Source organism: Crotalus tigris, unplaced genomic scaffold, assembly GCF_016545835.1.
Source record: "Crotalus tigris isolate CLP2741 ecotype Arizona unplaced genomic scaffold, ASM1654583v1 scf7180000024461.5605484, whole genome shotgun sequence".
NCBI classification, from domain to species: Eukaryota; Metazoa; Chordata; class Lepidosauria; order Squamata; family Viperidae; genus Crotalus; species Crotalus tigris.
Window position 1 is genome coordinate 365042 of NW_024100632.1, and position 12236 is coordinate 377277.

Sequence of the window (12236 nt, forward strand, 5' to 3'; positions counted from 1 at the left end):
TCAGCTAAGATACGATTGCGGGCTTCCCAGGCACATGTTAGATAAGAATGTATTAGAAGTGAGAGAAGGAGTTTTCTTGGATGTAAGCCTGTCTTACTCTGACTCATTTGCTCCTTTATTTACCAAGGAAATGAATAAATCCCTTGGATGAAGCAGCCGACGGGAGGGAGCCTTCAAACTTGAGGCTTAAAAAGAGAAGTCGGTTGGAGATTGTATCGACTTAACGTGCAATCCTTCCGCAATTTGTGGGTCTTTCTTTAAAGCAGCGATGCCCAAATGTTGGCGACTTTAAGACCTGTGGACTTCAACTCCCAGAATTCCCCAGCCAGCCTCCTTTGTTGTTGTTGTTGTTAATTGCGAAGTCGTGTCCGACCCATCGCGACCCCATGGACAACGTTCCTCCAGGTCTTCCTGTCCTCTACCATCTTCTGGAGTTCATTTAAATTTACACCTACTGCTTCAGCCTCCTTAGGGAATAAGAATATCTCTCATCCTCAGGCAGAAAAGTGTGCCATGTTGATTTTTCCATCTTGCAGTGACCCAGTAAGAGTCAGGCAGCTTCTCCTCCCCATCCGCAATCTTGTTAATTTAGTTATTGTACATACCGATGTTCATTCATTGCTGAATGCTGCAGTGGTCATACGTGTGAAAAACGGCGAGAAGTCACTTTTTTTTCCAGGGCGTTTGTAACCTTCAAACAGTCACAAAACAAATGGTTGTAAGTTGAGGACTACCTGTGTATGCCAGGGGTGACCAAGGAGACGTAAACTGAATGGAGGTCCATAGGGAATAAAGAGTAAGCATGGGTTCCTCCCATAATAAGTAGCTGCCCCCTTGAGAATGGTATGAATGTCTTGAGAGCTTAATGTCAGCTTTTGGAGGTGGTGGCGGAGGGCTTATAAAGATTTTTAAATGAGTACATTTGCTCAATAAAGAAGGGCCACCTTTGCTCTCGGCAGGAGCAATTTTGCGGTGATGCGATTATGCAGATCGGGTTTAGACATCACACGAAGCCAAAATGTAGCACTGTTACGGCCTTCAAGTCCAGCCCGTTGTGGTTTTAGGCAGCAAACCATGATTAAAACAGGGCTTGGAAGAACGGATGGAATTTTTCGGCCTGCGCTTCTCCCACCCTGTTAAGAAGAGTGTTTGCAAGCAGAAAAATCCTTCTTTTCTGCTAAGAACGGGCTATATCCTCGCTCTGATTTGTCGAAACTCTGGAATTAGGAGAATTGCATGTTAGGAAGGTCCCAGGTTGGGGTTCAGGGGTAGGCCATCTTGGCTCTTTTTTGACTCGTGGACTTCAACTCCCAGAATTCCCGAGCCAGCATGGCTCAGCTTGGAAACCTCTCCCTTTCCCTTCAACGTGGCTGGCTCAGGAATTCTCGGAGTTGAAGTCCACGAGTCATGAAAGAGCCAAGATTGCCTACCTCTGGGGTAGGTGAAATGTGCACAGTTCCACTCATGTCTTTACCTGTCCGAGGCGGAACTGGGCCTCTCAGCCTCCAGTGGAAGCGTTCACCTGCAACTGATGCCACCAGAAGGGGTGTGGCTCCGTGGCAAAACACCTGCTTTGCATCCAGAGAGTCCAAGGTTCATTCTTCTTGCAGTCTGTTAGTGATCAGAGTAGATATAATCCCTTTTCCACCTGTTCAGCAGACCCTTCTAGGTCTCCCTTTCATCTGTCTCGAGAGACAGAAGACAATTTTGTTTATTGGCCGGATGTGTACGGATGTGTACGTTGCGAGTCTGGTTCCAGTCCAAAGGTGCTTTTTCTACAAGGCAACTGGACTTTCTGGGTTTTATTTTATTTTCCCTTTGAAAAATGTTTTGCTTCTCATCCAAGACGTTTCTTCTCATCCAAGAAGCAAAATGTTTTCAAGGGAAAAGTCCAATTGCCTTTTGGGGAAAAGCATCTTTTGGACCACCACAACCTGGATGATTGAGGATCTCCACAGGGGTCTAGTTGGATTGCCAGCATCTTCTGGAAATAGTCCTATCTCAAAGTGTTGTTGCAAGTCTCTGTAGAATACGAAGAATAGAAGAATAGAATAGAATAGAATAGAATAGAGCTGGAAGGGACCTTGGAGGTCTTCTAGTCCAGCCCCCTGCTCAAGCAGGAGAACCCATACCGTCTCAGACAGGTGAATGTCCAGTCTCTTAAAAATCTCCAGTGATGGAGCGCCCACGATCTCTGGGGGTAATCCTTGACTTATGACCAAATTGGCTTTCAGAATTTCCATTGCTCAGTTGTTGAGTGAGTCACGTCCCATTTTACAACCTGTTCTTTCACAGTTGTTAAATGAATTGCGGCAGTTGTTGTCAAGTCATGCAGTTGTTAAGCGAATCCAGCTTTCTTCTCTCCCCCCCCCCCCGTTTGATTTTGCTTGTCGAAAGCCAACTGGGAAGGTTGCAAATGGTGATCACACAATCCCAAGACACCGCCCCTGTCATATATACACAAGCTGGTTGTCAAGGGCCTGGTTCCTGATCACATGACCCTGGGGTGGGAGATGCTGGGGCCGTCACAAGTCCGTTTTTTTTTTTCCAGTCCCCTTGGAACTCCAAGCTGTCACTCATTCCGACAGGAGACCCCTGGTCTTCTGGAGTCGCTGAACCACAACTCCCAGCAGCCCCAGCCAGCTTGCCCAAAGGGGAAGGCCGGTGGGAGGTGTAGTTTTGTAACAAAACGAAACCCACAGGACCCCCCCCTCCTTCAGCCCGGTCCTTCCTCGCCCCATAAAAAGAGGTCCACCGCCCACCGCCCACCCCGCTCTCCAGTCCCCCAGCGCCAAGCTGCCTGCGGGCCAAGGAGGACACTCTGCACATGCTTCCAGGACCCCTTTCCTCGAAGGCGGAGGGGAGGAGGGGGGGAGAGAGAGAGCAGCTCGGCTGGAAAGGCGCCCCGCCTGCGAGGCAATTGGCTGGAGGCGGCGGGCAGCCCTCCTTGCCTGGCGGGGACGCGGAGGAGGAGCCCTCCCCGCCTCGCCGCTGCGCGCCCCCGCGATCGACAAGGCGGCAGGCGGGCGCGCGGGAGCCGGGCGGACGCTGCTGCGGGCAAGCCGACGGGGAAGGCAGAGCCGAGGAGGGGGAGAGCGCGCAGCCCCTCGCACTCCGGTGCAGCCTCGGGGTCCCATCCCCACCCCCCCACCCACCCCCAGCGGCTGCAGCGCGACCCCCCCTCCCGCGCCCTTTCCCCGAGCAGGGGGGGGCTGCACCGCTGCCGGGCGCGCAGCAGGCGGGGGAGCGCGAGGATCGCGGGGCAGCGGCCGGAGGGGCGGGCCGGCCACCCAGGTGGAGGGCTGGCGCGGTGGGGGCGGCGAGGAGGGGGCGGCCGCGGGGCCGCCGCCTCCTGGGGGGAGCGGGCCGCTGGCGGCGGCGGCGGCGGCACCGGCTGCAGCGCTGGCGGCGGCTGCGTCCCTCTGATCCGCGAGGAAGAGGAGGAGGAGGAGGAAGAGGAGGAGGAGGAAGAGGAGGCGGTGGTGGCGGCGGCCGGGGGGCGAGCGATGGACGAGGCCGCTGTGCCGCCGCCGCCGCCGCCGCCTCTCAGCCTGCAGAAAGCGCTGCAGCAGTGCGAGCTGGTCCAAAACATGATCGACATCAGCATCGCCAACCTGGAGGGGCTGCGCACCAAATGCGCCACGTCCAACGATCTCACGCAGAAGGAGATCCGCACCTTGGAGGTAAGGGGGGTGGGTGGGTGGGAGGAGGAGGAGGAGGAGGGAGAGGAAAGGTGCGCCTTCAGCCCCCCCCCACTGTCCCTCCCCCACAGCCCCCCGCCCCGACGGACGGCCGGCCGACCCGGGTCCGGCCTGTGGAAGCGTGTGAAGGTGGAGAGATCCGCCGCGGAGGCTGGGCGTCTTGCAGGTGTCCTAACGAGACGCTCGCTCTTTTCTTTTGATGCGGGCTTGCGGGGGAAGGGGGGGTGCGGGGGGGAGAGAAACAAGGATTCCCCCCTTGCTGGACTTTTATAAGGATGATTCCCCTCCCCTCTCCGGTTTTCTCACTCCTCCTCTGCCATTTCTCCCCCCCCCTTCCCATTACAAGCCGGGGAGGCCAAAATGCAGAAAAAGCTCTCCTTCCTCTCCGTTCCCCCTCCCAGTGATGGTAATAACTAAAGGGCCCTCTTTTGCACGGGGAGTTAAAAATAAACTGGTATCTATGGAGTGGGGGTGGGAGAGGGAGAGGGAGGGAGGGAGGGGGGAAGCAGAAAAGTCTCATTGGGCGGTTAATTGGATGGGGGTGCTGACGGTAATAATGAGAGCCCTGTTGGGGGCAGAAAGAGGGGAGGGGGCTTTGTCTCATGTGGCTGCAATGAAAGGGACGGGAGAAGAGACCAGATCTATATGGCAGAGGGCATATGGGGGGGTTGTCTCTGGAGTCTCTGGGCCTTGCAGAGCTGGCTTGACCAGGTCTCTGTGGGTCCACCTTTGTAGGAAACCTCTACTTTCACCCAGCTCAAAGCTGAGGCTGACAGGTGAGATCAAGTCAGCGTTTGCACGCCCTGGTAGCCTGCTCAAGGCAAAACTGTTCAGCGGGGAAAGTCCAGACAGTAGCACCCCGTTTCTGGAGAAACACTGCTTAGAGGCCTCCATTTCCAGGCTGGGGTCCCCACTGAGCTGTCTGTTGCATCTAAAGGCATCACAATTAACTTCCCTTCAGGCCAGGTGGGTTGGCTCTCTGCAGACCCCCTCCTCGTCGTCCTTCCGAGGATTTGCAAAGGGTTGTGTAACTCCTGAGCACCACACAACCGAATCTCTCTCCTCCGGCCTTTTCTCCTGCCTCTTTTCTAAGCTGGCTCCGGTGGGTGTATCGGGTGTATCGGTGTGTCGTCTTTCCCCTCCTCCCTGTTCGTAGTGCCTGTATTTTGAGGAGGGGGTCACTTCACCTTTCCCCCAGGTTCTGGAGGTGGGTGCAGTCGCCTGGCAGCTGAGGAAACCGGCAAAGCAGCAGAAGCTGTGGTTATTTATCCCCCCCCCAATTTGTTTAAATGTACGTGTTTTATTACTGCTTCAGCAAACAACCTCTTCTTTATTTACTCAATTCCTGTGGCCACCCAAATTTCAAAAGGGAGTCTTGGTGACCTAAAATTTGAGGAAAAATAAAAAAAAAATGTTGTGACCCACAGGCTTTTCCCCTTTGCCGTCGTGCCTGCTCGGTGAAACTTTCCCCTAGCAATTTCCCCTTTCTTTATGAAACTTGGGCCTTCTCAGAGGTGGCCCCTTCTCTATGGAATTTCATTCCTCCGGAGGTATGGTTGCTCCCACCCACCCTCCGTTGTTGTTCTGAAAGGCTCTGAAAATTGGGGAGGGGTTGTCAAGGGGCCTGGGGACCCTGAATGGAGAGGGAGCAGATCAAGTGATTGTCTGATTGTGTTGCTGCTGCTGCCATGAGGGTGGGTGGGTTTTATGGTGTTTGTGTTGTGAATTGTCAATGTTGCAAGCCATCCGGAATCACCTGTGCCTGAGTCGGGAGGCCGTGTACATTGGTTGAACAAATAAATTAAATAAGCTGCAGGGACACACAGGCCTGTGCAGGGAGAGCACAGCGGCAACATTGTAAAAGAGGCACACATCTCTATGCGCAGGCGATCCTTGACTTAGGACGGCAATCGAGCCCCAAATTTCCATCGCTAAGTAAGACAGTTGTTAAATGAGTCTTGCCCCATTTTATGACTTTTCTTGCCAAGGGAACGACTAAAGTTGTTAACAACAGGGTTGATAAATGAATTTGTCTTCCCCCCCTTGGCTTTGCCTGTCAAAAGGTCGCAAAAGGCAATCGCGTGACCCCAGGACACTACATCCGCCACACATACATGCCAGTTGCCAAGCATCTGGATTTTGATCACGTGACCCTGGGGATTCTGCAGAGGTTTTTAAGTGTGAAAAATGGCCATCAGTCACTCTTTTTCAGCGCCGTTGGAAGTTTGAATGATCACTAAACGGAGGATCGTAAGTCAAGGACTACCTGGTATTTCACCTGCTAGTGGATTTTTTTTTTCTTGCACCAGCTGAACTCTTTGTTGTCCTCAAGTTTATTGTGGCAAAGGGGTGTGTTAGTCTGTTGTGTCCCAAGTTCACGGTAACTCCTGTTTGCTGGATGCCTACCAAGATGGCTACGACGCTGAGTAACTTTTAGCAAGCAGTTTAGTTTTCAGAGTAGTTTATTTTTAAAGGATCAGATGCAGAAGCAGTGGAATAGTTTGGCTGTTGTGAGAAACGAAGGGTAAAATGCAGCTAGTCCTCAACTTACCAACAGTTCATTTAGTGACCGTTGCTTTGGACAACTTGTTCCCCTTTTAATTTTATACGGTGGGAAAACAATAATAAAAAAGTGTGATTTAATAGACATCAAGGGAAAGAAATATTGTCAGTAAACTCGACTGGTTTGCATTATGTTTCAATTCAGTGGTGGGCTTCCTTCCAATGCACTGTGGATTAAAAAAAAACTTACCTAAAGGAAGAAGAGAAGGCAGCAAAGAGGTTTTGGATTGTGTAAAAACAATTCCACTGAAATATAAATTCAGGAAGCTTCTAATTTTTCAGATAGTGTGATTTTGGAAGGGCCTCAGTCAGTGGTCCTCAATCTTAGCAAGTTTAAGATATGTGGACTTCAACTCCCAGAATTCCACAGCCAGCATGGTTGCTTGCTGGGGAATTCTGGGAATTGAAGCCCACACAGCTTAAAGTTGGCAAGATTGAGAAACACTGGTTTTAGACTGTTACGATTGGTTTGGCGGAACCTGAATAGTAATTGCAGAACATCCCTACACCACTTTTTAAAAACAATCTTTGGAAAAAAAGGAAGGCAGTTAAAAAGTGTCTTTGGGTAGATATCAACTGCATTTGATCACAATTAAGGGACTCCCAATTTAGCCAAGGCACCTGTTTTATGAACAGGAGGAATCTGGTTTGATCCCTGACATCTCCTGCCATAAGGATCAGATTTTGGATAATGAAAGGTAATTTGCTTTTTTTTTTTTTTGAAAGATTCCGACAGTCAGAATACACAACATTGGCCTTCTCTGTTTTGTCAAGGTGTGTCAAAAGTCCTGTGTTGGACTGTAATTCTCTCCGTGATTTCTTTTCAATAGATAATGTAATACAATCTTACATTCTTGAACATTCATTATTACACTCTGTGCCCTCTGTGTTTTCACACATGACTTTTGAGAGCTGTGCCTCGGTCTCTGCTTTAGGAAGCATCAGGCAGGCCAGGAAAAAATAATCATGTCACTTGATGTACACTTAAGCTGAATTAAAATTATATTAGCGGTGATTACTGTCTAAATGGAAATCTAATAATGAAATGTTGCAGTTTCATGATGTTGGAGACCTCTCTGGCTAAAGATTCCAGAGCCTCGGGATAAAATATGTGAAGTTTATGGATTTCTCCAACTTTGCCAACAGAAAATGGTGCTTCCAAAAGTAAAATAAAACCCATTTGTTGATTTCCAACTTGCCTCGGGCAAGTTCTACCAAGACAGTAAAAAGTGTAGCTGAAACATGTGAGAATTCCAGTACCATGGAAAGCTCCCTTAGACCAGCTTCTGCTTACAAATGCTGGAGGTGACAGAGGTCCACCCAAACCCTTTTGGTCTTGCCTTTGACCCCTCGTCCGACCTCCGGAAGAGAATGAATCATAGAAGGCCAAGCTCCTGTGATGGTGGTTGGGTTTTTCTCCCCTCTCCCTCCCTGAGATAAGTCCCCAGCACTTCTGGGCAGAGGTGGTCAAGAAAAAAATAATCTTACCAACTTAGGGAAGCGACTGTTCACCTTACCCTAAATTTACAGGCCAGATTTACAGGCCAAAGTCTCTCTGAGATTTTGCAATGGCGAAAGGATGGTTTAGTCTGGTGTGTGTGTGGGGGCTGGAAACAGACCCTCTGCATCGTTTTCATCCCATTCTCCTGACATAAAATGCTCCCAGAGCATCATTCCTGCCATTTTTAAACTGAGTGGCAGGCCAGCTTATTTATTACCTTCTAAATCTGTCCTCCAAATGTGAAGAAATCTGCTTCTTCATTTGCAGTTGGGAAGTGGCGTGACGTTTAGTAGAGGAATGCCTTATTTCCTCTTTTTAAAAAGTATTTTATTGATTTTCTATTATTACAAATCGTCAATGCTTCGTAAACAAGCGGGGTGTCCGGGTGCGTGTGTTAATCAACGTTGCATCTTAGCTTCAGTATGAATCTATTCCGTGCTACACACCCCAGTGTTTTCTTTGACCCTCCTCTTCTCCCCCTGATGTTTCCATTTTCTCCACATTAAAACAAATGCAATCCTTACTACTATTAATACATACAAGGAACACCTTATTTCTAACCTGTTGACAGTCTCAGGGCCTGGCCTTTGGAGACGTGGCTGGCAAAGACCCATAGAAACCTTCGGCAAGCAATGTAGACGGAGCTGAGCTGAGTAAATCAAGGTTGGATTTAGCTTAGGCTGCTCCAAAGTCAGAACATTTCAGGAGCAAAATATTTTACTGCTGCAGGGGTCTAGTCCATGGGGAGGAAGGCACACACGAGTGTATGAACATTTCTATCTAGAATGCCTGCTTCAGTGATGGTTAAAGGCCTTGCAGTCTTGGCCCAGAAGTGGATCCAATAGAAGTTTTGTGTTTTGTGCTTGGACAAGCAAAACAACAGCTGAGTTTGGCCCCATTGGATGATCTGTCTTGCTACAGCCGTTAAGTCAATCGCTTCCCCATTGACTTCACTGGTTGGAAGGTCACAAAACAGGATCATGTGATCCCGGGGACACCACGACCGTCGTGAATATGTCAGTACTGCCCAAAGTTTGATCATGTGACCATGGGGAGGTTACACGGACCACGAGTGTGGAGAAACGGTCCTACATCACTTCTTTCACTTGCAATAGTCACTAAATGAATGGTTGTAAGTTGGGGACTATCTGTAGTTTCTCCTGCTGCTCACTCTGTGTTTGCGCATTGTTGCCACACCTCTAGCAGGGTTTTTTTTTGTGTGTGCTTTTGATGCCAAGACAACCACAGCTATGCTTTCCGCATGCGTACAGTGCTGATCTTGCTGGAACCCAGGACAAGAATGGGGTGAACTTCAACCTTTCTGATCATCTCTGATGATCCCAGAAAGAGGAATTGTCACCCCCCTCATTTTCTTACTTTCCCCACGCCTAAGAGAAAGTACCAACTCACACCTTATTTCAAAGATAAATCGAGTCCAATCTTTATATGCCAATTTCTTGGGCCCTAAATGGCTCGCTCTTCCTCTATCCTAAGTTCCCCGGGACCACACTATCGCATTGCACACGTTGTGTGTGTAAGCGAGGTATTTCTTACCTTCTTAATCTCACGGGGTAACTAAGGCTAATTAGAAATGCCTTACCTATTAAGAGATCCTGGATGGGAACTCTTGCTCCATAAATTTAAAACTTATTAATAGGTAACGTTGAATTTGCCTAGAACTGCTGGGTCCCTGAGCTTTTGAAGGAGGAGGCACCATTAAGAAACTTTTGCTTGAAAGAACTTTGGGGGGGAGGGAGGAGGGGATTTAAAATGGCTCAAGACTCGTGGAACCAAAGTCATTCACAGGATTCATCCATCGCTGGAGGTTTTTAAGAAGAGACTGGACAGCCGCTTATCTGGAATGGTATATATTGTGTCTCTTGCTTGAGCAGGGGGCTGGAGTAGGTCCCTTCCAGCTTTATTCTGATTGATTGATTGATTGATCTTGGAAAAAAATGATTGTATTGTGAGATTCCTTCCTTCCCTCCCTCCCTCCCTCCCTTTCTTCCTTTTTGTTCTCCTTCCTTCCTCATTCTTTGTTCCCTTCCCTTCCCAGTTACGGGACTTGGGTTTGGCTAGTCTAAAAAAAAGAAGAAATAGGGGAGACATGATAGCAGTCTTCCAGTATTTGAGGGGCTGCCACAAAGAAGAGGGGATCAGGTTGTTCACCAAAGCACCAGAGGGAAGTAGGAGAAACAATGGTTGGAAACTGATCAAGGAGAGAAGCAACCTGGAATCAAGGAGAAACTTCCTGTCAGTGAGGACAATCAACCAGTGGAACAGCTTGCCTCCAGAAATTGTGGGCGCTCCATCACTGGAGATTTTTAAGAGGAGATTGGATATTGGATATTCACCTGTCTGAGACGGTATAGGTTCTCCTGCTTGAGCAGGGGGCTGGACTAGAAGACCTCCAAGGTCCCTTCCAGCTCTGTTCTATTCTATTCTGTTCTATTCTATTCTATTCTCAAGCAGAACTCTGTTCAGTCATGGGAGCTCTCCAAGGTAGTTTGGTTTTCCATCCTGCCAAATGTTTTTTCTTCTTCTTCCTTTTACATCACAGTTGTGTGCTGGAGAGCGTATGACCTGTCCGTCTCAGGTGTTCCATCAACAGCATCTCTCTCGCTTTTGTTTTTACTTTTTCCATTCCCCGTCCTCCCTCCCTCCCTCCCTCCCTCCCTCCCTCCCTCCCTCCCTCCCTCCTTCTCTCGTTCAGTCTTTGTTTTGGTGAGATCTTAATCGCCTGGCTGGGCCAAGCAGGGGAGCCGTTTCCAGCCGGGCTGACGTCAGTGTGGCTCCATCAATTACCTGGCACTAGGCACTGGGGAAGAGGTGCAGCTGTCGTCCTTCTCCCTGGCGACAGGCAGGCTTCTCACCACGCTAGCTGGGCTTGCTTCGGGGATTTACTCAGCAGCCACAGCACCTGGGGTTAGCCCTCTCCTGCCTCCCCAGGTGACAGCACCTTGTCTCCAAGTTGAAGGGATCAGGTGTGCTCGCTCATCTGTGGGAGTTCAAGGCAATCTAGGCCTGGGAAGACTATCCCTTAGGCTTGGGGGGGGGGGCTCACGTGTGGTTGTCAACCCAACAGTAGACAAGAACTATTTTGGAGAAGCCCAGAGGTGGCTTTGCTGGCCTATTTTGTGGGGTGGAGTTATGTCACAGAGCATGTGGAACCAGGCCGGATTCACGCCACACACTAAACCAGTGGTTCTCAACCTGTGGGTCGGGACCCCATTTGGGGTCGAACGACCATTTCACGGGGGTCGCCAAACAACGCAGTCCGCCATTTTTTCCCCCTTTTCCTTAGCTGTGCTACTCCCTTTTATTCTATTGGCTTTTGAAAGCCAATAGAATAGACTCTCTTGAATAGAGTCTAATTCTATTGGCTTTCAAAAGCCAATAGGAATTGTCCAGGCTGTCTCTGCCCTGCTGAGCCCACCAAAAGTCCCATTCTGCAAATGGGGCTGCACCAGTTGAGTAGTCCTCGACTTACGACCGGTTGGGGGTCGCGGCATTAAAAAGGTTGAGAACCACTGCGTTAAACATTGGGGGGGGGGGAAGCTAGAGAGAGGCCTACTTAGTCCTCAGTATATGACCACAGTTGAGCCCAACATTTATGTTGCTAAGCGAGGCAGTCGTTAAGAGAATTTTGCCCCCTTTGGTGTGACTTTTCTTGCCACAGTTGTTAAGGGAATCGGGCTCCCCCCCCATTGACTTTGCTTGTCAGAAAGTCGCCAAAGGGGATCACGTGACCCTGGAACACTGCGACCGTCATAAATATGAATCAGTTGCTAAGCGTCTGAATTTGGATCACGTGACTATGGAGACGTTGCAATGGTCGTAAGTGTGAGAAAGAGTCATAAGTCGCTTTTTTCAATGCCATTGTAAGCTTCGGTCACTAAATGAACTGTTGTAAGCTGAGCACTAGCTGGGTTGACAATTCTGCCTCTTTGTAAGGAAGGTGGGACATGGACCACAATCCGGGTCTTCACAATCCCTCTATAAATACAGATGTCCTGATCCAGCTTATATCTCAAAAATCAAACCAAAAGCACAGATCAAACTGCGCTGTTGGCCCTCAGCTGTTTTCAGAGGCTCCGTTTACGTGGTTGTTAATCTAGCATTACGTTTTCCTTAAATGTTTCTTTAACCTGCTGCTATTTTGAAATTACCATTTTTCCTCATCTCTGAAAGCCCCTTTGGTTTTATTTATGTATTTTGCGACTTTCAAGTTGTTTCCATTACTGGTTTGTTTTATTTTATGTTGTTTTCTTCTCTATTAGATAGTTTTACCGGTTGTTGTAAGCTATCCTGGGAGAATAATTTCGCTTGAACAGTGGCTTAAAAGCTCTATATTAAAATGCTTGTCAGTTGTGGGAAAAAAAAAAACCATCCAGGATCAGAGATTGAATGGGGCTGAGTGCAAGATATTAGGAGAATAAAAGCATTCTTTTCTGCCTCGCTGATGGGTTACC

The 12236-nt window shown here is 49.1% G+C and overlaps 1 protein-coding gene across 6 annotated transcripts in view; it reads left to right on the forward strand.

The window, feature by feature from the left end:
• The window catches only part of KSR2 (kinase suppressor of ras 2), a 113582-nt gene that overhangs the window by 3305 nt on the left and 98041 nt on the right, over positions 1 to 12236 (forward strand). For 5 of the 6 annotated variants that reach the window (XM_039332578.1, XM_039332580.1, XM_039332582.1 and 2 more), the window contains exon 1: positions 3473 to 3683. The exons of the other annotated variant lie outside the window; for it this stretch is intronic. In XM_039332578.1, the coding sequence (XP_039188512.1) occupies positions 3507 to 3683 (177 nt within the window). In that variant the 5' untranslated portion in view covers positions 3473 to 3506. Of the gene's footprint in view, positions 1 to 3472; positions 3684 to 12236 lie in introns of those variants that run through there. 6 annotated transcript variants of the gene reach the window in all.